The sequence below is a fragment of the Halichoerus grypus genome, chromosome 15 (assembly GCF_964656455.1).
Source record: "Halichoerus grypus chromosome 15, mHalGry1.hap1.1, whole genome shotgun sequence".
NCBI classification, from domain to species: Eukaryota; Metazoa; Chordata; class Mammalia; order Carnivora; family Phocidae; genus Halichoerus; species Halichoerus grypus.
In genome coordinates, this window is record NC_135726.1 from 34,123,914 (window position 1) to 34,150,895 (window position 26,982).

The window sequence follows — 26,982 nt, forward strand, 5'->3', positions numbered from 1 at the left end:
TGGCTGAATAATATTCCACCATATACATATATATCTTTATATATATATCTTCTTTATCCAATCGTCAGTTGATGATCTTCTTTATCCAATCATTTTCTCTAACCAATCATCAGTTGATGGACATGGGCTGCTTCCATAGTTCGGCTACTGTAAATAATGCTGCAATAAACACTGGGGTGCATGTATCCCTTTGAATTCGTGTTTTTATATTCTTTGGGTAAAAACCCAGTAGTGCAATTACTGGAATGCAGGGTAGTTCCACTTTTAATTTTTTGAAGAAATTCCATACTGTTTTCCACAGTGGCTACACCAGTTTGCATTCCCATCAACAGTGCATGAGTAATTCCTTTTTCTCCACATCCTCGCCACTGCCTCTTGTTTCTTATGTTTTTGATTTTAGCCATTCTGACGGGTGTGAGGTGACAGCTTATTGTAGTTTTGATTTGCATTTGCTATTGTAAATGGAACTGCTTAGTTTCCTTTTCAGATTGTTCATTTCCCTTATTGTCTTAAGCTTCCACTTCCTTATCTGAAATGAGAGAAATAGTATCTACACCTCAAATGGTTGTTACAGGGATAATGAACATAGGATATATAGGAATAATGAAAGCACAGTGTAGACACTAAGTTTAGACTTCACCAGTCGGCCTCACTTAGAATCCTGACAATGACATTTACTGGCTGTGAACCCTGTAAACCCTGCATAGAGCAAGCCTGTTGGCACCATTTTTCCATTGCATTTGCTCACTTTGTCTCTGAGCCACATTTTGGTCATTCTCACTTTTTCATCATTATTATATGGTGATCTGTGATGTTACTACTGTAATTATTTTGGAGCACCATGAACCAGGCCCATGTAAGACGGTGAATTTAATCAATAAATGTGTGTGTTCTGACTGCTCTACCGACTGACCATTCCCATCTCTCTCCCTCTCCTTGGGCCTCCCTGTTTCCTGAGACTCAGCAATACTGAAATTAAGTTAGTCAGTAACCCTACAATGGCCTCTAAGTGTTCAAGTGAAAGGAAGAGTCACATATCTCTCATTTTAAGTCAAAAGGTAAAAATAATTAAGCTTAGTGAAGGAAGCATGTCTAAAGCCAAGGCAGGCTGAAAGCTGGGCCTCCTGGCCAAACAGCCAAGCTGTAAATGCCAAGAACAGTTCCTGAAGGAAATTTAAAGTGCTACTCCAGTGAACACATGAATGATAAGGAAGTTAAACAGTCTTATAGCTGATATGCAGAAAGTTTCAGTAGTCTGGAGAGAAGATCAAACCAGCCACACATTCCCTTAAGCCAAAGCCAAAGCCCAGTCCAGAACAAGGCCCCAACTCTCTTCAATTCTGTGAAGGCTGAGAGAAGTGAGGAAGCTGCAGAAGAAAAGTCTGAAGCTAGCAGAGCTTGGTTCATGAGGTTTAAGAAAAGAAGCCTCTCCATAACATAAGAGTGCAAAGTGAAGCAGCAAGGGCTGATGGAGAAGCTGCAGCAAGTTATCCAGAGATCTAGTTAAGATAATTAAATGAAGGTGGCTACAGTAAACAACAGATTCTCAAGTAGACAAAACAGACTTCTATTTGAAGAAGATGCCATGTAGGACTTTCACAGCTAGAGAGGAAAAATCCATGTCTTCATAGCTTCCAAAGACAGATGAATCTATTAGGGGCTAATGCAGTTGGTGACTTTAAGTTGAAGCCAATACTCAGTTACCATTCCAAAAATCCTAGAGCCCTTAAGAATGATGCTAAATCTACTCTACCAGTACTCTACAAATGGAACCACAAAGCCTGGATGACAGCACATCTGTTTACAACATGGTTTACTGAATATTTTAAGCCCTCTGTTAAGACCCATTGCTCAGAAAAAAAAGATTCCTCTCAAAATATTACTGCTCATTGACAATACACCTAGTCATCCAAGAGCTCTGATGGAAATGTACGAGATTAATGTTTTCATGCCTGCTGACACAATATCCATTCTGTAGCCCATGGATCAAGAAATAATTTTGACTTTTGAGTCTTATTTAAGAAATACATTTTTGTAAGACTATAGCTGCCATAGACAGTGACTCCTCTGATGAGTCTGAGTGAAGTAAATTGAAAATTTTCTGGAAAGGATTCACCATTAGAGATGCCATTAAGAACGTTTGTGATTCATGGGAAGAGGTCAAATATCAACATAAACAGGAGTTAGAAGAAGTTGATTCCAACCATCATGGGTGACTTTGAGAGGTTTAAGACCTCAGTGAAGATGTGGTGGAAACAGCAAGAGAACTAGAGTTAGAAGTGGAGCCTGGAGATGGGACTGAATTGCCGCAATCTCATGACAAAACTTTAATGGATGAGGACTTGCTTCTTACGGATGAGCAAAGAAAGTGGTTTCTTCAGATGGAATCTACTCGTGGTGAAGATGCTGTGAAGATTCTTGAAATGACAACTGAGAATTCAGAATATTATATGAACTTAGTTGATAAAGGAGCAGGGGTTTGAGAGGACAGGCTCCAATTCTGAAAGAAGTTCTACTGTGAGTAAATGCTACCAAAGAGCATCGCATGCTGCAGAGAAATCATTTATCAAAGGAACAACCGATGTGGCAAACTTCACTACTGTCTTATTTTAAGAATGTGCCTTCAATTTTCAGCCAAACTTTCAAACAACCTGATCAGTCAGCAGCCATCAACATCAAGGCAAGATCTTCCACCAGCAAGAAGATTATGATTTGCTTAAAGCTCAGACGATGGTTAACATTTTTAGCAATAAAATATTTTTAAATTAAGGAATATACATTATTTTTTTAGACATAATGCCACTGCACACTTAACAGACTACAAGACAGTGTAAATATAACTTTTATAGGTACTAGGAAACCACAAAATTCATTTGATTCACTTTACTGCGGTGGTCTGTACCCGAACGCTCAGTATCTCCAACGTATGCCTGTATCCATTTTCTTCACTACTTGTCAATGAATCTTTACATCACTTCCACACTTAACGCATCTTTACTGGTCTGCATCACAAATTAAGCAAATTCCTAACTTCTTAGAATTGCATTCAATATCCATCACAATATATGCCAAATTACCTTTCTAATCAAAGTTCCCACTATTCTGGAACGCCTTTTAGGCTGAAGGAGTGAACAGCACCCAGACCACAACTCAACAACATTTATGGAGCAAACTCTTGAGTAAGAAACTGGGCCCTAGGTTCCTTATCTGTAGAATGAGAAACTAGATGAGGTCTAATCTTGCCATACCAACTCATCACAGTGTCTTACATAACACAGCTATTCAGTTATGCCTGCTGAAATAAATCTTCATAACATCTCTGGACAAATGACAAATCACCAAAATAATTACTATTTTGATTTGTCAAAAGATTACCTGTCTTAATATGCTGGTTTTGTAAACATAAACATTTTTAATTAGTGAAAATTAATTATATAGTAATATTATTACTGAATGATTAAAAATCAATCTTTTTAATCGGTGAATCCAATCACACTGGGCTCCTGAATGAAACATGCAGATTTGTTTGAACTGTTATTTGTGTGCATGCATGTAGGAGGTGTGTTATTAGGTATACTAACAGCTAGTTGGCAGAGGGGTCATCCATGAACCAATAAAGGGGGATAGTGTTTATATCTCTTTAGTGTGGGTACGCACACATGGATCCAGACTGCATTTAGGCATGAAGAGAAAGATTTGTATGGCTGCAGTTATAAAAACAACTTTTTTTTTTTTTAAACTGAGTCTACTTTAAAAAGGGAGATGAGATGCTGAGATTGTAAGTGGTTTTGTCATTTCTTACAAGACAGTACAAGCATGTGCCTTCGGGCTAAACTGACCATGGATACAATGCTTCTGAAAGCTTTCTCTTGGGAAGGCAGAAAGGGGAAAGCAAAATACCTTAAAAACAAATGAGAAAAACCTGAATATTTCCAACTGTATAATTTGTGCTGTCAGTTTCAGGTTAATCTTTTCCAGAAAACCATGCTCCCAGCCAAAGGAAGTGTGTGCTAAGTGCGACTGAGATTCAAGTTACTGACCAGGGCTGCTAAGGCATTTGTGCTTGCATATTTTCAATCTGCCTTTTTTTTTTTTTAAAAGGAACTAGCTCTAATGGAGAAATCCGTGGTTCAAATGCCCGGAAAACCCCTCATGCTAGCAATAAAATCTTTTAAGTGCCTTTTGCCTATATTTAATTCATTATTTTGGGGATGAACGTTAACATAACCAAATACCTTTTCTTTCAAACTCACCTACTAAACATTTCTACATAGTAACTATTAAGATATAGATGGAAATTATGTTGTAAAACATTTCTCAATTTTAGTAGTAGTTATCTATTCATGAAAATAAAGAATATTAAAATAGAATACCTGGAAAATATTTCTTCCATCTGTTTATCCATTCCATTTAATTCTGAGATGTAAGCAAATGACCATTTGTCTCAATTTACTAAAAGCAATTTTAAAAAGCTACAATATCTATAAGTAAAATGAAGCTTTCAATGATCAATTCAGTGCCTTACAGCACTTTAAATACCAGCACACCTGAAACATTACACAACTAAAAATTATTTGTTTATATATTGACTTCGTCCAATGGACTATACATATTTGTTAGAGGAGTCTTCTTTCATCTGCTTCCCAGGTCTAGTCTAGAACCTGGCACACAGTAAATGCTAGCTGGCTCACTGACTGAATGAGTTAAAATTACACAAGGGTCCGGGACATAGGGTCTTTGTACAAGACGAAGGAGCATGGACCATTGTCTCTAAGCAGGTTTTGCGCATTAACACATCTCATTTCCTGTATTAGAGATTCAGAATATAGTCTTGGGAACGTTTTTGGATTATCAGTTAAAAGGCAGAGACTATTTGTAATATTAAAAATAAGTACTGTTTTAATATCTTGTAACTTAAAAGGCTGGTTTTGATCATATATGACAATAACACTCAAAAGGCCATGACATCTTCCTATATGATTCATTAAATGAAACAATGGCTTTTTAATTCTTTGACAATATTTGACTTTCCTGTCCCAAAACAGGGTTTAAATAACAAATGTTTGTCTCCTATCATACGTAAGTAGGGTTTTTCCCTCATTGTTACTTCCTTCCGGTCTATGTACGCAAACAAATCTTTCTTAAACCAGGCTAATATTGATGAGGCAACAATGAGTAAAGTAGTGTAAATGTCAGAAAAGATTATTTAGTATATCTTCAAGATACTGGCAGTATATACCAACATGATATTTTCTTTTCAGCATTAAAGCACCACTTGATTTTAGATGTTTGTACACAATATGCTGCTTAATAGGACTCCAAATGCAAAGTATTTGCCACAGAAAGTCTCAATCTCTAGATTTAATTTTGTTTTTTTTTTTTTTTTTTGGTAATCTTGGTTTGTAAAATCCAATTAGCTATAATAAAACCCTACAAACCCCACAGCTTTAGAAACCAGCAAGCCAGGTGCATTGGGACTAAAACTCTCTTAGTCCATATTCCTCAACAGTTAACCTTAGTTCCTTTGACTATTAGAAAATTGTATTTGTCCTGAGCCACTAATACAATCAAAGGAAAGATAAGCATGAACAGGTGAAACAGGACTTTAAATACTGAAAATGCAAAACTGGTTTAAAACTTCTAAGCCCTGTCTGTGCAACCTGGATGTCTGATAAGAACTCAGCTCAAGTATGATGCATGGATATTCAACAGCACGAACTTCAGTGTTGGATTAGAAAAAGCCTTCTGACAAAAGTTCCTTAGATCGTGATGACTGTTGAATCGTTACAGCCTTTTAGATTAGTAAATTCTGTAAGAATAAGCAGAAATTTTCAAAGTTGTGCTGCTTAAAGATTAGGAAAATGTAGGCCAATTTAAATCCAGCTTCCATGAATACTAACACTGGGACTTGTCACACAGTGTTCAAAGACCTCTTAACCATCAGACACAGGCATCTCTTCAGAAACTAAAAATCTGACTTCTCGGTATTATAACAATCTAAAATAAACAGCCAAAGCATCTGGTGTGTGGTTTTTGGGTTCAGAGGCACACACCCAAATTACTCTCTCTTTTTTTTCTCGCCAGAAAGGAAGATATGGGATTCAGGTTCAGGCATTTGAGGACGTTTACATGTAACTGGAACCAAGTAATAGGAAACTACTCCATTATCTTTGCCTCACTAAAAACAGCCTTTAACAAAGTTTTTATGTCCCCAAAGAAACAAACAAGAACACTGACAAAATCCACATTAAAAGCTGACAAATAAAGGTTGTTTCAATGGTTGCTAAAGAATTACTCATTTGCTTGTGGGTCTTATTAAGCTTTTATCCCCTGAAGGCCCACCCAACAGAATAATGTAGCTACTTTTAACTGTTTCTGCAGCACAGAAATTTCCACTCTCTATTAACAACCAAACCACAGGTTTTCTTTAGAACTCTAAACAAACTATTTCAACTCTCAGAAATGGGGTTTGTATTAATAGAAATGAGATGTATAAAAGCCCTCTTTAAGCAAAAAACAGAATCTCAGAGCCATCTTCAAGATGACCCCCAATAATCCCCACCTCCTAGAATTCACATGCCTGTGTAGTACTCTCTCTCATTGTACCCGGGTTGGTCCGTGCGGCCAACAGAATGTGGGAGAGTGAGGATTAGAAGAGACTGTAGCTTCTGTCTTAGACTCTGTTTTTCCCTTTTCATGTATCACACTCACGGGGGAGGGGGATGGGAGAGGGCCAGTGTGCAGGAAGCCAGTGGCCATGTTGTGAGAGACTAAAGACCTGGCTAACGGTCAACAAGGAACAGAAGTCGGCTAACCACCATGTAAGTGACCTTGGAAGATCTTCCCTGAGTTGAGCCTTAGTTGGCAGACAGCTTGACTATAACCTCATGGGAGGTCTTGAGCCAGAACTCCCCAGCTAAGTTTAAGCTGCTCCTGAATTCCTGACCCACAGACATTGTGGGATGATAAATGTTTGTTAAATGCTTTAATCTACTAGATGTTAGGGTAATTCGTTACACAGCCTTAGATAACTAATGTAAAATCCAAAAGATAAAGATAGTTCTGCAACAAGTAGAAGACTGCTCCAAGAAGTCAAAGATAAAAGAATTTAGCAAAAAGTTACATAAAGCTCCGAGGTCACTTCCTAATAACATTATATACAGTATTCTCCACTAAAAAAGAAATGCATTCATGACAGTGGACAAGAGAATGGGTATGACTGAGATTTACAGAAGACTGATTAAAAAAAAAACTGAAAGGATCAAAACACTTGATTCTCTTGCAGAAACAGCTTCCTGTTTTGGTTACAAAGGAGCCACACTTAAAATAACTATCATAAAGGACACTTAGGGCCTGAGAAATCAATGGCAGGAAGCCACAACAAAGAACCTTGAAGGTGGCCTGACAGAAGAGGACTCCTCCTGGAAACGGATCCAAGAAAGGCTAAGAGAAGAGCTAGCCTCAGAAATGAGCGGGAGGTAAACGGACAAAAGCACAAGCAAGGAGCAGGCATCCAAACCCCTTAGCACACGGTTCTTCCCATGGCATCTGACCCCCTGGCAGTACTAAGCCGACTTAGTGGCTGTGGCAGGATACCTTTCCTCCCCCGGTCAGCAGTGTGGTGCACTGGAAGAATTAAAGTTAATGAATGAGGAGAACTGGTGCTATAAAATTCAAATATTTTATCTTGATGCATTTTTAACTGTAAAGTTGTCTGGAAGGGACATACCAAAAAAATTAAGGATACTATATCTACCTCCTTTCACTTAATATTAGGTTGATTTTACTGCCATACACAAGGTAAATGTATCAGAGAAACAATACATGTCAAAATGCAACCCAGTCAAACTGAGATCCAGACCGAACTACAGAAATTGCCACAGAGTTAGATCTGTGGTCTAGCCAGCATTTTATGGTCAGCAGGGTCCCCAGGGAATCTATCATGAAAGGACAGGCATGTTTTCACTGACATCAAATCCTATGGCTTATGACTCAAACCACCCAACCACTCGGCTTTTTTTCTGACTTACAGCTTCTATTTTCCTAGGGACTGGGAAACAGATAGCCAAGTTTATAAATATGTATCTGTTAACAGAATCAAACAGGCAAGGCATAGTGTTTATTGGGGAATGTTGTGAAGGGATATGAACTGAATCCGAGGCAAGCTAGCCGGCTACTGAGACTCCTGTACAAATGAGATTTTATCATAGTCAATTAGGTGAGGAGTGGTGGCCCAAGGGCACAGAACAAAGGCTATATAGGCTGGTAATTTCTTCACAGGTTTTGTTTTCTGCCTACTTTGGTTATCATCATTATTTCTATTCAACATCTTCTTGGAGGTCCCATCTAGTGCATTAGGGAAGACATGAAATAAAAGGTATAATGACTACAAAGGAAGAATAGAAATTGACATTATTTGCATTTGTGATGACTGACGGTGTACGAAGAAAATCCAGAAGAATCTACAGTTAGAATTAACAAGTCAATTTTCTGGATATGGGTGAATACAGTATTCCCATACAGTAGCAACAACAACAAAACCAGAAAATAAAAAATTAGAAATACCATTTACAATAATATACATACACAAAGATCAAATAACTAGGAATATATCTAAAGAAAAAATATGCAAAAGCTCACCACCGAAAACTATTAAAACACTTAAAACATTTATTAAGACTTAAATGAAGCTGGTCATAAATTAGGAGATATGATAATATCAAATTGTCAATTCTCCCTAAACTGATGTACAGATTCAATGCAGAGTCAAACTATCAGAAGATTTTATTTATTTACTTATTTACTGGTGGAAACTGACAAGCCGATTCTAAAATTTACATGGATATTTGAAGGACCTACAATAGCCAAGGCAATCTTGAGGAACAAGCTGGAGGACTTACACTAAACTAGCTATCCAGACTGTCTAGGGTGTCATTCTTGAAACTGTGTATGATGCCATCACTGGAAATTTCATCCCAAGCCCAGAGTACCTATTCACTTCTCACATGTTAGCTAGTTTAATTCATTTTTCCTGTAAGTATCTGTGATCTTCATAACATAAACACAGTATTGCTTTAAGTGATTTTTAAAAGCTAATTTATAATGGCATCTTACATACCTCATGAATAACCATTAAATCTGTGTTAGTTCTTTTTTTTCCTAACTTTTCAATCCTTTCTATAAAATAAGAAACTAACAGCTTGAGGTTAAGTTTAATGTAGCTTCTCTAATAAATACTGTATTTTTCAAAAATAGAGCCTGCTCCATATTCTGAAAAACTGTAAGAATTGATTACAATACAAATCCTTTCCTGAGGATAATTTTTGATGAGAAACTCTTACCAGATGCTAAGTGGACACATATGATACAGAAGTACTTGAACAAATGGACATCTGCCCGACTCTTTACAGAGAAACATCCAAGGATGCAAAGTTGAATAAATCAGACATTTGTGTACATAGCAAAAGGCAGGCAAAAAGGAGAATAAAACTTTAGCCACATATATTTTTTTCATTTCCCAACCCAACTAATATCCCAGAAAGGAAAAGAGCAATTCAGAATACACTAGTAAACATGCAGAAAACATGGGCCTCACTGCTTTTATGAATTATTTCCCATACTTTATGGGTAAGCGACCGAAAAAGGTAAAATATTCCTCCTCTAACGTGGATCAACTATAAATCCCACCAGGCTTTTAAAACTCTGTTATTATTTGTTCTGTTTAACTGCCAGTTCAGACCCCACAAATACAAAGACAACTGTTCCCAGACCAGTGTTTCTGGGCCTACTCCAGAAAGTGTGTTTGATACACTGGAGGTTTCTGCCTGTTTTGAAGCTTGTGGCCTGAAATTACTTTTCTTCCTGGCAGTAACTCTAAGTCCAGCAATATTTTTAACATTAAAAATAACTCCCTCACTACATTCCTTGAAATTTCTAAAACAACTGTCCTATTTTATACTCTAATTTTAAAGAATTCATTTCTTAATGAGAAACTTTCAATTATTAAGCCATTTGAACTTTACAGCATAAAAACCTGTTATCGACCCTTTTGTAGGAATTTTCCTTTTGGATTGGTTGAGTTGATAAACACTAATTTCAAGATACCTTATAATTATCTTACATTTACAGTAAACTCAAGGGCATCTTACAATATTAGAAGTAGCTTAGAGTCCATAGGCCTCTAATGAGAACCATAACCAAAACCATCATTAAGACACAAGGATTTATCCTAATTATTTATTTATCTGGATGACCTAGGTAATATCTTAACTACTTAAATCTGCTTAGGTATGTTATCATGTGAGATTTGTTCTGTGAATCATGGATTAAGAAAAAATAACCAGGGGTGCCTGGCTGGCTCAGTCAGAAGAACATGTGACTCTTGATCTTGGGGTCCTGAGTTCGAGCCCCACGTTGGGTGTAGATAATTACTTAAATAAATAAAAACTTAGAACAAATAAATAAATACATGTTGCCATGAAAAACTGCATGTTCCCACATAGCTCACAAGTTGTTTGAACGAGTTCTTGAATATTTCAGGGTTATCTTTAAATAGCTAATATGATCACAGACATTATTGGAAATATGCTAATGGATATATGTATAAACATTAAGCACTGCATAACTATGGGAAGTTTCCTTTGGCAACAAATCCCTCTGAATATATTTGTATAAATCCCCAAACATACCATCTCAATCCTAAACACAATTTCCAAAATAACTAGATAAACTCATTTCACTGTCTGCCTAGAACAAAAAGACATAGGCTCAGGTGCTTCAGCCCACAGCACAAAGGGAGTGTTCTAAGAATAAAAAGGGGGAAATTCAGGAGGATCTAGGCCTTATATTTAGAAAGAGAAGAAGGGGAAAAATACCTCAGTTCTCCACTGTCACTGTCAGCTATGCCAGTAATTCCATTCTTGATAGGCTATCATTCACCTAAGGCACTTTTTAAAAATTCAAATTTTTGAAAATGATGGCCTGAACATGTGTTTATCTTTAAACTTCCTCTCCAAATCCTACTAAAATGACAATTAAGAAATTAAAAAAGTATAAACCCTTAACAACAAAAAGAGTAAGAAAGAAGACGACAGCTAATCAGAGATGCTGACAATATTTTGGAAAACAGAAAGTGGGTCGACAGGAAGGAACAAACATTTAGGCTAGAGAAAGGAGAAACCTTAATGTTATCCATAAAATGCTATAAAGGCTCAGGAATTTGAGGTACCCCTGAAAATATCAATGAAGAATGGTACTAACAGAAAAATGTTAAAGTCTGTGGAAGAAACAATTAGAGCTTAAGACCCCTACGCCCACTCCATATAGCAAGGACACTACCCCTCTCCAGTTCAACAGAAGATGGGAAGCTTATTTCTCCCTGGAGAAAATGAACCAGGGAGGTTCTTGGCACCGTGGGAGCAGGGCTGAAGCATCATACTGGCCATAGGAGGATTATATGAAAGTCCATTCTTGTGATGATAAAGTGTAAAATGCACTGTGCTTAGCAACAGAAGGAAAAACAGGGAAGATGTTTACATCTATTCCACTAAGTATATCACAGATCACAGTTCTTCAACAGCACTCATCAAACTGTTCTAGAAAGAGCTATGGAAGTGGCAGAACATCTAATAAACCTCTTCACTATAGAAAATGTCAATTCCCTACTACTCAAGTCATGTTTGTTAAAGCGAGTTTTGGCAAGTTGTGTCGCAGCATGATATGATGAACAGACCCCGTATGCGTCTGCAGCAAGCAGTTAAAACATTCTAACTGGGTACCAATGGAAATGTTCATATTTGATTAATTTTAGGAATAGAAACCTTCCCTTTCTTTCCCTATCACCACCTCCACATTATTTTTTTAAGAAAAAAAAATTTTAATTACATTTTAATTGTATACCTATTGAAGAAAACGTGTGAGAAAAACAAATTATGACATATAAAGCTCTTCCAGAGTATAAAGATCTACCCTTGCAGTATTTGGACAGCTTGGATTTTTAACTGGTGTAATAACTTTCTATGCTATAAATACTGAAAGACTTTACAACAGTCTGGATCAGAAAGAAAAAAAGAGAACACCAGAACCCATACATAAAGCACACCATCATAAATCTGGAGAAATTTATGATATCCTTAAAGCACTGATATTGAGTATTATTCCAGCTGAAACTCTGTACTATTTGTAAAAGAGAATCCCCTTGATAAAATACATCAATGTTGAGTTATTACTTACTCATTGGATGTATCTACTGGTGGAGTAGTAGGTACCACTGCTCCAAGGGCTATCCAACACCATCCCTCCATATTCAACTTTTTTTGCTATTGACTCCTACCACCAAGCCCAAGAGCCCCAGATCAACATCACAGACCTTCTCCCTCAGCCACATCAGAGCGGTCCAACTTGGCTTCTTTATGTTGTCCTTCTGCCACCTTCACAGCAACAGCTCGGCAAATGGCCCCAAACTTCCTGTCCAGAGATCGAACCCCTGCCTCCCTGGTGTACCTGTCATCAAAGGAAAATATTTTATTTTTGGCTAAACACCACCTGTAAAAACAGAAATAATATGATTAACATTTATACTAAAGAAACAGTATACATTTAAAAGTTCATTACATTTTCTTAAGTACTAACTTCCTCACATTTAAAAATTCCTCATTAAAGTACTGGTTATTTCTTAAATATTCAGATGTATTTTCAGCTATAACTTTCCCCTTTATAGGTATTTTTATCTTTAACTATTATCCTATACTTAAAAACAAATCCTTGGTTCTTCAATTTATACTGCCAAAGTAAATTTGGCAGCACGTAAGATATCATTTACTCCTTGATGGTATGGGTAAGAGCTTTCCTAAGCAAAATTTGTCAATTTAAGAAATTTCTACATGAATTTATTATACTTGAAATATTGCTGAAAGAATCAGAAAAATAAAATTGTCCCAACTAAAGCAAAAATTAATCTTAGAAAGAAATCTAGTTTTTACTAGGAACTGTGCTAGTCACCTCTATTCAGTGTATTTTCTTAGAGACTTCTAAAGAAGGAAAATATGCTGATATAAGCATAGTGAATTTGTGAAGAAGATTCTAAATGTGGTTAAGCAGAGCTGTCTTAAAAAAACTTATGTTAGACTCAAATTCTATATGCCACTTCATAAACCATTATATAACACAGCCATTTTTGGCCACCCAGCTTTGAATGGATTTGAATAGGTAGCATCAGATAGAGAATATAGATTTATCTGAAAAACTGGATTTGATTAGGCACTCAGACACATATTCTAGACTTTAGGGAATCAGATTTCAAAACTTCTGAGAAAAGACAAATAAAAACTCTTGGCAAAAACACTCTAAAGTAAAACTCATTTCAATCAAAGGGATAGGAGGAGGTAAGCATAAAGTCCGCTTTACACAACTGCATATAATTTCAGTAAGGAAGAAAACAGGGGGGCATGTTAAAAATAAACAAACCAACATCTAAAAACAAAAACAAAAACCCAATGTAACTTTCTAGACAACTCACTGACGAGCTCAGATTAAAGGTCTGGACAAAAGATGAAAGAACAGGGATTGAGGAAGCTTACAGGGGAATGACATGAACACGAAGAAATAGTACCAGGAAGTTCAGAATAAACTTTCAGAAATAATGACATCCATAACAACACAAATGAAATACTGTTCTTTTTTCTTTTTTCTCTTTTAAGGTTGTCAGAATAATGGGTCAGGAGCTAATGCAGACAGTATAACATTAACAGCTGACTGAAAGAAACGAGACACAACCACCCCTATTTAGTATTTTTAAACCAAAAAGGGAAGAATCACCAGTATTCAATAAGAAGTGGCTGATGTTTCCTATCTGTGACATGAGCATGAAGATGCTATATATGTCAATTTCTAGAGGACCTAAAACTAATGATAATCAAGATGGAAAAAAATTCATTTGCTGCAACAGTAGCTGAGACCAACAAAAAAATATACATAATTGCAAACTTCTACATTTGGGTTTTATAAAATTCAACCCTACCCTAAAAGTACAGAATGAGACAGACCAAATTTAGCAGAAATTCATATGAAAAACAACTAGAGATGTTCAGTAACTGTAAGTGCAACAGGCAAGAGAATAACCTAAAAGAGCTAAGAGTCTTGAGACACAGTCATAAAATAATATAATCAAAATAGGAAAGCTGGTGGTCTTATACCATGAACTACTCAGGCTACATGTGAAATACTGAGTTCCACTCTGTGTGTTTCATTTTAAAGGGGACACTGATTTCACAGGCAGCATTCAGAAGACGACTAATCAGAAAGGTGAAGCCTTGAGCATGGGTCAAGAGGAATGGTAAAGAGAAAAGGAATATTTAGCTTGAGAAAGAGAACATTTATGGGAAGTGGACCTGACTTTTTTTTTTTTTTTTTTAATGCCAGAAGGGCTGTACAAGGGAGGAATTTACCCTTAGATTCCAGGTGCAGAACTAGAAAATTATAGGGAGGTGAACATAAAGATTATTTTGTAACAATTTATTTACTTACAGAGGAGTAGACAGCAGTGAGCCATCTAGCACTGGAGGAACTCAAGTAGGCTATGTACACAGGGAGGGAGGTGGGACTAGATGAGATCTAAGACCCCCTCCCCTCCTCCTGAACATTATGGGTCCACGACTATGACACACAAAAAGATGAAAAACATACCAAAAGATGAAAAACTGTACCCTAATCTCGGTAACTCATTAAATAGCCAAAACTGCTTGGAGTACCAAATACCTGTGCTGTTTTTAAAAATATTAAAACTGTTCAGACATTTCTTAATGTCCATAGCTTTTAATATTTGATGTTTTGAGCTAATACATATATAAAAAAGAAAGAGTTCTCCAAACAACAACTGGGAAATACAAATAATGATTACTTTTTGAAGTCATTATTATTTTGATCCAGATATTTTTGTTCTCTCACTCATATTTTACAGATGGGGAAGCTATCAAAAAGGTTAAGTGACTTGTTGAAAGTTACCCAAAGGTATCAGGGGTGTTATCTGGAATAATATTATTGTTGGAAGACTTCGGCATATAAATCACCTAATTTATTTCTCCTGGCATTATCCACACAATGAATCACAAGTTAAGCAAAGGAACTCCCAGGTCAGATCTAGTCTTACTGTTTTGTGAATAAATTTAAATAGACTTCCAAATAGACTTCTATAAGAAGGCTGGCTTAGATCAAAAAGCAGTCTGACTGGCCAAACTTTAGGTCAAAGTTCAAAATGGAGAGATACTTTGCTTCTCCAGAAAAACAGCAGTTACTGTGAGGAGGACTGCGCGAGGAGTGTTTGGCAGCCTGACACAATTTGCCAGATGATGCAATGGATCTGTAACGCTGAGCCAGGAAAAGTAAGAGGCTGTTGCAGATATAAATTCTCAACAGGGTATATTTTCCATTCAAACATGCAATCTATAAATCAGACAAAGCAATACTCTACTCAGATAATTTACGTACTGCTTGCCACAGGCACTTGGTAGCTAACTTGGGAAAGCACCCTCTCTATCGTTCTGGTGTTAATTCCAAAAATGAAAATTATAGGGCACCTGGGTGGCTCAGATGGTTAAGCGTCTGCCTTCAGCTCAGGTCATGATCCCAGAGTCCTGGGATCGAGTCCCACATCGGGCTCCCTGCTCCTTGGGAGCCTGCTTCTCCCTCTGCCTCTCTCTCTGTCTCTCATAAATAAATAAATAAAATCTTAAAAAAAAAAAATGAAAATTATAAGGATGTTTAAAATCTCTCAAGGAGAAGAAAAGAAAATCTGAATAATTTAAAACAGGTGTTTCAAAGTAGCAATGCAATTCTTAAAGAGAATTTAACTTTTAAGATCCTGGGGCATATAAGGTGTCTCAATATTTTCCTTGTTTTTGATTCTTAATTTATCAAGTGAATCCCTTACACCACTCTTGTGAAAAAGGTGAAATTCTGGCTCAACTAAAGTCCTCAGCTATGAAGAGACTCTAAGTACTTTCCCTATGAATTTTTGCCTAATATGGAGCCCTGTGTAAATCAAGTTATGGGAATGCTTGCTAGGAATCTGGTGGAGAGAAAGAAATGGATGGTGTGAGTTGCCAGTAAAATTGTTTCCTTTTCAGACTCACACATTACCGAGGCCTCAGGATGGCTGACTAACCTGGTGATGATGTCAAGAGTAGTAACCTGTGGGATCTGAATCTGCTGAGGAGTCAGTCCATGCTGTTCCAGTTGCTTTGGGATCAAGTGCCTGTGGGCAATCTCGATCTTCTCCTCTTGTGTATACCCTAGGAAAAAAGTGATCTTATTTTGCAATTACTCACACAGCTTCCACAGTGCCATGCTTTTTTAAATGAATCAAATGCAGATTTAATGGATCTTGGATTTAGAATGAATTTAAGTGTTACTTCAACTAAGATTATAACCAGAAGAAATTTAATCTCCAATTAGTAATTGTTAAAATTTCCAACTTTGTCCACAAATAAAAAAAAGCACTTACTAAGCACAAGTTTGAAAGTCTCTTGATTAAATAATGTATCTCTCAAGGAAGAGGAACACTCTCAGTCAAATCTCTAAGATAATTATCTCCTTAACTCAAATGTGAATTTTTACTATTTAACAGGCAAATAATACAGCTCTTGTCTTTAGCATAATTTCTTACGTAAGTAAAACAACTTACAACAACAACAAAGGATTCAAGTAAGTCACTGGTGGGTTCCAAGGCAAGAGCTGCAAAGGAGCTATTTTCAGAACCCTGGCTATAAACTTAAGCAACAAAACAGAAACTAAGACACCCCATAGAAGTTTTTTCCCTATACATATTGGAATTATAGATTTAATTTATATAGTTAAAAGACTATGTTCTTATTTATTTGAAAGCCTCAGTAATATAGATTTACTTTGTCTTCAAATCCTGTAAGAAAAAATTCTCCCTAAATTAATTGCCCCCTTCTCATTTAACAAGAAAAAAAAAAAAAGATGAACAGATAAGGCAGCTTTTGAGTAGAAAAAGGAAATAAGAAATGCCCAAACAGAAGATGGGATAATCAAACCTGCAGGAAGAGACTGGCATATGTCTACCGGTACAGCAGCTGTTCTGATTATTTTACTTCACGTCAGTGTATCTTACGGATTCCTGCCTTAACTGGGAGTTTCCAGGCAATTGGGTCTCATTACTTATTTATTTTAGTCTTTTTTTTAAAGATTTTATTTATTTATTTATTTGACAGAGAGAGAGAGAGCACAAGCAAGGGGAGTGGCAAAGGGAAAGGGAGAAGCAGGCTCCCCACTGGGCAGAGAGACCGACATGGGGCTCAATCCCAGGACCCTGGGATCATGACCTGAGCCGAAGGCAGACGCTTAACCGACTGAGCCAGCCAGGCACCCCTATTTTAGTCTTACAAATATGCACAAAGCAATTTTTTACTCCATCATATTTTAAAACTAAGTATTGGAACCTGCAGGGCTCACAGAAAACTAAGAAATGCAATTATCATTCACTTGATAGTAAAAATTTATTTCAAATTAGTATGAAATACATATTAGATTATATTTAGAATCAAAATATATTTTGATTCTTGTCTATTTTCATTTTAACAAATACCCACTTATGTTTCACCCCTCTAGGGAAAAGTAATTCTAAGCAATTAAAAGAAAGGGAAAACACTGGGGTTTTTCAGTGTTAGTAACTAAAGGACTTTATCTTACACACTACAGTGAAGGAGAAGACATGGTAAAAAGAAAAAAATTAGGGAACTACTTGACAGAAACTAAAAAGAAGAGGAATTTAAAAGCACCCTGCCCTGCACTTTTATGTAAAAGTAGGCCAGATGTAATAAAGTTCAGCAACTCTTTAGGACTCTCATTCACTTAATGAGAATAAATGATAACACTTTCTCAGACATAGTAAAAACTTCAAAATCTTATAGACAAGAAGCTAACTTGACCATGTAAAGATCTATTTTTGGTTTTTAGACACTAATTTTGAAAAAAAAATGATTTTTTTGTATAAGTTTAGAAATTGTCTCAAGAAGAATGTCTTATTTTCTAAGACATTGGAAAACATTTTTTTTAATGCTAAGAATTTTTTAATGCAAAGTTAAGTCTGAAATTGTTATGCAAATTTTATTCTTGATGTCTTACAGAACATACACATAATCTTATATGTCATGGTTAAAACAAAGTTTTGGGGTTCTGTTGGGGTTCTAGAGGGGAGGGGGGTGGGAGGATGTGTTAGCCTGGTGATGGGTATTGAGGAGGGCACGTTCTGCATGGAGCACTGGGTGTTATGCACAAACAATGAATCATGGAACACTATATCTAAAACTAATGATGTAATGTATGGGGATTAACATAACAATAAAAAAAATTAAAAAAAAAAATAAAACAAAGTTTTGTTGTTCCAGACTTTGAATTTACATAAAAGCTGGTTTATACGATACTTAGAACTTTGAAGATCATACACTGGCAAATCAACTTTTTACTCAAATCTCCACAGCACAATTTAAAGGGTTTTGCTCAGAAAGGAAAAAATTATCAAATAATGATTTTATTTATGAATCAGGTACCTGGGACCTGAATGATCTCCATTCTATCCAACAAGGCAGGTGGAATAGTCGCAGTGGTATTGGCAGTAGCTATAAAAAGAACTTGGGAAAGGTCAAAGGCCACATTTAGATAATGATCTGTGAAGTTATGGTTTTGTTCAGGATCCAACACCTGTGAGGGAACAATAAACATTTAAACAAATTCAGTAATTACAATAGAAAGCTAAAACACACATGAAACGCACATGATGTACTAGCAACGTTGGTATTTCTGGTCAATATAGTTAGCTTGAGAAACATGGGGATAACACCAAAACCTGAGCACCATTCTTTACGTTACCCACATTCTAAATACTTAAAAGTGTTCAATGTCAAAATTTTTGAAAATATATAAAAGTAGAGAGAAGCAAAAATTATCCCTTCAAGCTCTGTTCTTAAATCTATCTACTAATGATTGACTGTGTGGTCATAAGCAAGTTACCAATCCTACAGAACCAGTTTCCCTCTTGCTAACACATCCTCTCTTAGCTGCTTTGGGAACATAAAGTAAATGTGCAGACTATTTTGAAATTCTTAGGTTAAGACATAAGATAATCAGTATACTTCTCAGACATTATCAGTAAGTCTAAAGTCTTTAACTGAAAGGAGAATTCCAAATAAAAGTAAACTAGTAAAAATTACTATGCTACTATATTCTGATATAGCACAAGGAAAAATTCACTTTTAAAAAATGCGTTAGAACAAAACTTTTGTTTTTAATGAGCAAAATACCAGTATCTCTTAAAATATTTTATTTGGGAAATTATATAATTTATAAATTAGATTCTTAAAACTGAACAACTGGATAAGAGAGAATGTATCTTCTTTAGGTTATTGCTTAAATGCTCCAACTCACAGGCACTCATGGTGGAGAGGTCTACATAGGACTCGGTGCCTTCTACATGTTCTAAACCTTTAACATATTATCACTTTCATTTACACTAGATTAGTATAAATATAAACAGGTTGATACACATATTCAGAAAGGAAGTAAATGGACTAAAATATTTACCAATGATAATTTTACCACAGCACCAGCTTTTCCTCGCTTCTGATTCCCTTTCTAAGCTTTACTTATTGTTAAACATATCTACAAGTTAGTCTTAATTCAAAGCCCTTTACAGAGAATCCTGAATTTGGTAAACATTCATTATTATTGGAAACTCAGTGTTTATGTAGAACACAATCCCCAGAAAGTTCTACTATTTATATTTTCACAAGACTTAGTAATGTTTAACCTTATAAAAATAAGGTACTTTTGAGATATCAAAGACCATACTAATTATGTCCAGTATAGAACTGGTTAAGAGTAATCTCACTGTCTACCAATTATCTGAAAACTGTTAATCAATGTATGGAAAATAGGGCAATCTTAGTTAAATCCATTATCTAGTTAAATAAAAACCTATTCTTTAATGGCTCTAATTAAAACTAACACATGTTGGATAAGTTTTAGAAATGGCTGTGAGACCTGTCCAAGTGAAGTAATTTTTTCTCTTAAAATTAAAAGACAATGGGGTTTAAGGAAAGTAGGGAAATGAATAAATGAATGATTCTGAACTATGAATAAGGTCTTTTAAAAAATGCATTACAGGACATCTGAGTTATAAGAAGAGAAAACCAGTGATGTCCAATTTGCTTGCCTCTGCCTTTTCCTTAGGAAAACACAAAAGAATATGTAGAGGGGAGAGGGGTGGGGGGATGGGTTAGCCTGGTGATGGGTATTAAAGAGGGCACGTACTGAATGGAGCACTGGGTGTTATACGCAAACAATGAATCATGGAACACTACATCAAAATCTAATGATGTAATGTATGGTGATTAACATAACATAATAAAAAAAATCAGAAACACTGATCAATCACTTCTTGGCCTTTTGGCTAGGATCAAGTGCAGAAACACTGATCAATAGCCAGATAAAAAGAATTTCTAGTAATCACTATTCAGATGACACTTTAAGGTAAACTGGTGAGTCCTTGGAGAGATAAAAATCACAGTAAGAATCTTTTCTTAAAGAGTAATCTTTTTTTAAAAAAGATTTTATTTATTTATTTTAGAGAGAGAGAGAGAGAGTGTGCACACGTGGTGGGGGGGGGGGGGAAGCAGCAGAGGGAGAGGGACAAGCAGACTCTCTGCTGAGCCCGGAGTCCCAGGATCCCAAGATCATGACCTGTGCAGAAGGTAGACGCTTAACTGACTGAGCCATCCACATGCCCCACAGTGAGAACTTTATAGCCATCAAACCTCTGCTTTTTCCCTGAACTTTAGAGAGCCAAGGCTTCCGTGGACCAACTCATCCACAAACAGGAGCTGTTTTCAAGAACAGCTAGAGCTGTTTTTTCTCTCTTCTCATTCAAAGGTTTTTCTACATCCATCCTAGGATTATAATTCCTACCTACACAGTCCGACTGGAAATGGAAATAGCCATGATGTGACACTTTATTCTTAGGATCATGAAATCAGATAGCTGTGAAAACCAGTAGCCTAGCAAAAACTGTGGGAAGGGGCAGAATAGGTTTAGAATTCCCAAAAGCCCTTTCCCCAAACATAGTAATGTGAATATACCTAATGCTACTGAACTGTACACTTAACAATGGTGAAGATGGCAAGTTTTATGTGTATTTTACTGAAACTAAAAAGCAAAAGCTAAAGGAAATCATGCCTAAAGAATTACAGGAAACTATGTGAATGAGGTCTTAACAAAGAGAAAATACCACTAAAAAGTCAGGGATTATTAAAAAAGAAGCAAACTGCAAATAGAAATCTGAGAGTTGAAAAATACAGTAACAAAAAATTCACTACAGGGGCTAAATGTAAATAGCAATTTCAGCTGACAGAAATAAGAATCAATGAGGACAGGTCAATTGAGATTGTCCAGTCCGATGAACAGAAAGAAAAAGCAAGGCAAAGAAATGAACAGTGCCTCAGAGACCCATCAGACGCTATAAAGACTGCCAACATACTCATAATGGCAGTCTGAGAAAAAGAGGAGAAAGAGAAAGGGGCATAAAGAATACCTGAAAAAATAATAGACATTAACTTATCAATTTGATGAAAACCAGTAATCTACACATCTACGAAGCTCAACAAAAATGAAGTAGATGCAGAGATTAAAACCTAAACCTACCATAGTCAAACTGTCAAAAGACAAAGACAAAGACAAGATTCTTTAAAGCAATGAAAGAAAATACTGCTTTCATTAAACACAAGGAAGCCTCCATAAGATTAACAGCTGACTTTGCTTTAGAAACCATGAGGGATGGAAAGCAGGAAAGGAAATACTGAAAATGCTAAAAGAAAAAAAAATCTGTCAAGCAAGAATTTTATATCCAACAAAACTATCCTTCAAAAATGAAGGAGAAATTAAGGTATTCCCATATAAAAAACACTGAGAGAATTTATAGCTAGTAGACCACACTACAAGAAATACTAAAGGCTAAAGTGAAAGGACACTAAGCTGTATCTACACAAAGAAACAACACTAGTTGATACATTTACATTGATAAATATAAAAGACGGTACAAATATATTTTTTAACTCTGACCTTCTCTTATCTGATTCAAAAGACTTCATAAAGCAATAATTACAGTTGGTTCTCATTACTCATGGTTTCTGCATTTGCAAATTTGCCTAGTATTTATTTATAACTCAAAAATCAATACTTGTGCTTCTGTAGTCATTTGCAGACACAGGAAAACACATAGCCCAAGATGGATGTTCCCAGCTGAGGTCAAACAAGATGATGCTCTGCCTTCTTGTTACAGTTCCCATACTCTAAACAAGTATCCTCCTTGCAGCCTATTTAGTGCCATGTTTTTGCACTTCTGTGCTTTTTGCTAGTGATTTTGCTGTTTAAAAGACCCCCCAAAGCAGTACTTAAGTGCTGTCTAGTGTTTGTAAGTGCAAGGCTGTGACGAGCCTTATGGACAAAATACACGTGTTATATAAGCTTCATTTAGGCACGAGTTATAGTGTTGATGGCCATGAGTTCAATGTTAATGAATAAACAGTATATATTAAGTAAAGCAACTTTATTCATTCATTTATTTATTTTTTTAAGATTTTATTTATTTGACAGAGAGAGACACAGTGAGAGAGGGAACACAAGCAGGGAGAGTGGGAGAGGGATAAGGAGGCTTCCCGCGGAGCAGGGAGCCCGATGCGGGGCTTGATCCCAGGACCCTGGGATCATGACCTGAGCCGAAGGCAGACACTTAACGACTGAGCCACCCAGGTGCCCCAAGTAAGGCAACTTTAAACAGAAACACAAATAAAACAAGGTTATGTACTGATCAACTGACAAACTGGCTGTCAAAGAAGCCTATTTCTCCTCGGAGCAGTAATTCAGTATTCACTAACTCAGTATTTGTGGCAATTTTACAGAACACAATTATGGCAATAATGAGAATCAACTGTATATTATTACTGTGTTGATAGGCTTACAGTGTATAGAGATATATTTTGGCAATAGCTATATAAAGGAGGACAGAGAGAAGGGGGGCTTATTGAAGCTCAGTGTTTATATGTTATTTATGATGTTTAATTTTATGTGTCAATTTGGAGAGTGTTTTTGGATTAGATTAACAATTAAATCAATGAACTTTGGGTAGACTGCCCTCCACCTTATGGAAGGGCTTCATCTAATCAGTTGAAGGTCTGAATAGAACAAAAAGACTGTCCTCCCTGAGCAAGAGAAAATGCTCCAGCAAACTGCCTTTGAACGTCATCTGCCCATCAGTTCTCCTGGGTCTTGGGCCTGCCAGTCCACACTGCAGATTTTGGAATTTCCAGACTCCATAACTGCATGAGCTGATTCCTTATAATAAATCTCTTTACATGGATATAGACAATCTATATCTAAGTCTTATCTCTATATATCCAATAATAGGTACACCTAGGAAAAGATCAACAAGGACACAGAAGATTTAAACAATACTATAAATCAATTAGACATAACAAACATCTAGAGAACAATCCATCCAACAACAGCAGCAGTATACACATTCTTCTCAAGTGCACACGGAACATTCTCAAGGACAGACCATAAGCAACGCCATTAAATAAACACCTAAATTTCAAAGAACTGAAATCACACAAAGTGCAATCTCTGGCCACAATGTGATGAAATCAGAAATGAATAAGGAAAAAAATTGGAAATTCACAAAAATATGAAATTAAACCCTAAATAACCGAAGGGTCAAAGAGAAATCACAAGGAGAGTTGGAAAATATTTTGAGATGAATAAAAACAAAAACGTAACTTACTAAAACTTGAGATGCAGCTAAAGTGGTGCTTATAAGACTATTCATGGCTGTAAAAGCATATATTAAAAAATTCAAATCAATAACCTAACTTTCCACCTTAAGAAATAGAAAAAGAATAGCAAACTGAACCCAAAGCAAGCAGAAGGAAGGATATAATAAAATTAGAGAGTAAATAAACAAAACAGTGAAGACAAAAACAACTGAGAAAATCAATACATCAAAATAGTTCAACAAAACTGACAAACAGCCATATTGACTAAGGAAAGCAGGAAGAGCATGCAAATTACTAAAATCAGGAATGACTCAAGCCACATTACTATCAACCTTTTAGAAATAAAAAATACATGAGTATACTATGAACAACTATATGCCAACAAATTCAGTAATCTAAATGAAATGGAAAAATTCCTAGAAAGATACAAACTATCGAAAGTAATTTCTATCAAGGAATAATAGAAAATCTGAACAGATCTTGCCATTTCTATTCAACATCATACTGGAGGTGCTAGCCAGGGCGGGTAGGGAAAAAAAGTGTATCCAGGTATTCAAACTGGAAAGTAAATGTGTATTTGTATATTACTGACCTTGTACATGGGAAAGCCTAAGGGATCCACTGAAAAAACTACTAGAATAAACAAGTTCTGAAACTTCACAGGATACAAGACCAATATATAAAAATCAATTGTATTTCTTTACAAAAGCTACGAACAATTTGAAAAAGAAATGAAAAAAACAATTTCCAATGGTATAAAAAAGAATAAAACATTTAAGAATAAGTTTAACAAAAGGACTATAAGACTTATATATTCAAAACCACTTTAAGAAACAAAACAGAGGAACACAGGGGAAGGGAGGGAAAAATAAAACAAGATGAAATCAGAAAGGGATATTAACCACAAGAGACTCTTAATCACAGGAAACAAACTGAGGGTTGCTGGAGGGCAGGGGTGGGCGGATGGGGTGACTGGGTGACGGGCATTAAGGAGGGCACATGATGTAATGAGAACTGGGTGTTACATACAACTGATGAATCACTGAACTCTACCTCTGAAACTAATAATATACTAGATGTTAATTAATTGAATTTAAACAAAAAAATAAAAATAAAAAAACACCACAAAACATTGTTGAAATAAAATAAAATAAAATAAATAAAATAAAATAAAAAAGAAGACCTAAATAAACAGAAAGACTCCTATGTTCATGGACTGGAAGAATTACTATTATTACTATGGTAATACTCCCTAAAATGATCTACAGATTCAAAGTAATCCCTATCAAAATCCTAGTTGCCTTTTTTGTAGAAAGTGACAAGCTGATCCTAAAATTCATATGGAAATCGGAAGGACCCAGAAGGGCTAACAATCTTGAAAAAGAAGAACAAATCTGGAGGAGTCACACTTCCTGATTTCAAAACCTACAAAATTAAAGATTATGTGGCACTTGGCATAGATGGAAATACAGATCAATGGAATAGAGCTGGGAGTCCAGAAATAAATCCCTGTATTTACAATCAATTGATTTTTCAACAAGGGTAACAACACCATTCCACAGAATAAGAAAAGTACTTAAGAAGTGGTGCTTGGGACAACTAGATATCCACATGCAAAAGAATGAAGTTGGATCCCTATGTCTTATATCACATACAAACATTAGATCAAAATGAATTATAGACCTAAATATAAGAACTAAAACTGTAAAACTCTACGAAGAAAATGTAAGAATTCTCATGACCTTGATGGTTTCTTAGATATAACTCCAAAATCACAAATGATAAAAGAAAAATATAAATAAATTAGACTTTATCAAAATAAAAAATTTTGGTACTTTAAAGAACACCATCAAAAAGTGAAAAGAAAGCCCACAAAAACTGATGGAAATATTTGCAAATCATGTACCTGAGAAGGGACTTGTATCGAGAATCTATATAAAGAACTTAACGAGAGAAAGCCAAATAACCCAGTTAAAAATGGGCAAAGGATTTGAAAAGATAGTTCTATAAAGAAAATATACAAATGGCCAATAAACACATGAAAAGATGCCCAACATTATTAGTAATTAGGGAAGTAATCAAAACCACAATAAGCTATGGCTTCGCACCTACTAAAACAAATGGATGGCTAAAATAAAAATGAGAGACAGTAACAAGTGTCAATGTGGATAAAGAGAAATTACAACTCTCTTACATTGTTAGTGAAATACTAAAATGATGCAGCAACTCTGGAAAATAGTTTGTAAGTTTCTCAAAATGTAAAATACAGAATTTCCATATGATCCAGCAACTCCATTCCTGGAGAAGTGAAAACCCAAGAGAACTGAAAACCTGTGTCTATACACAAACTTGTACATGAATGATTATAGCAGCATTATACATAATAACCAAGGGTGGGAACAATCCAAATGCCCATCAACTACTGAATATGTAACAAATGTATCACACTAATGCAAGATGTTAATAAAAGGGAAAACTGGGGGAGGGAGGGTAAGAAATTAGTGGTTGCCACGTGCTTGTGGGAGGGGGGATGGAGAGTGGCTATTAATGGGTACATGAGCAATGAATATATTAAAAAACCACAGAATTGTATACTTAAAGGGGTGAATCTTATGGTATGTGAATTATGTCTCAATAAATCTGTTATTAAAAAAAACAAAGGTGGCAGGGGCACCTGGGTGGCTCAGTTGGTTAAGCAGCTGCCTTCAGCTCAGGTCATGATCCCAGGGTCCTGGGATCGAGCCCCGCATCGGGCTCCCTGCTCGGTGGGGAGCGTGCTTCTCCCTCTCCCTCTGCCTGCCTCTCTGCCTACTTGTTCTATCTCTCTGTCAAATAAATAAATAAAATCTTTAAAAAAAAAAAAAACAAAAAAACAAAGGTGGCAAATACATTTACAAAAAAGAATACAAAACAATGCAATACTACTGCATACCTATTAAACAAAATCCAATACACTGCATACACCAAATGTTGGTGAGGATGTGGAGCAACAGAAACTGTCATTCACTGCTGGTGGGCATGCAAATGGTACAGCCACTCTGGAAGACAGTTTGATAATTTCTTACAAAATTAAACATGCTCTTACCTTGTGGTCCCAGCAATTGTACTCCCTGGTATTTACCCAAGTGAGCTGAAAACTTAT

At 36.0% G+C, this 26,982-nt stretch overlaps 1 protein-coding gene across 2 annotated transcripts in view; it reads right to left on the reverse strand.

Annotated features, from left to right (window-relative positions):
- LONP2 (lon peptidase 2, peroxisomal) overlaps window positions 1-26,982 on the reverse strand; it is a 99,600-nt gene that overhangs the window by 23,505 nt on the left and 49,113 nt on the right. For both annotated transcript variants that reach the window (XM_078062548.1, XM_036124328.2), the window contains 3 exons: window positions 18,567-18,717; window positions 16,160-16,286; window positions 12,368-12,501 (listed from right to left, as the gene is read on the reverse strand). In XM_078062548.1, coding sequence (XP_077918674.1) covers window positions 12,368-12,501; window positions 16,160-16,286; window positions 18,567-18,717 — 412 coding nt within the window. The remainder of the gene's footprint in view (window positions 1-12,367; window positions 12,502-16,159; window positions 16,287-18,566; window positions 18,718-26,982) is intronic.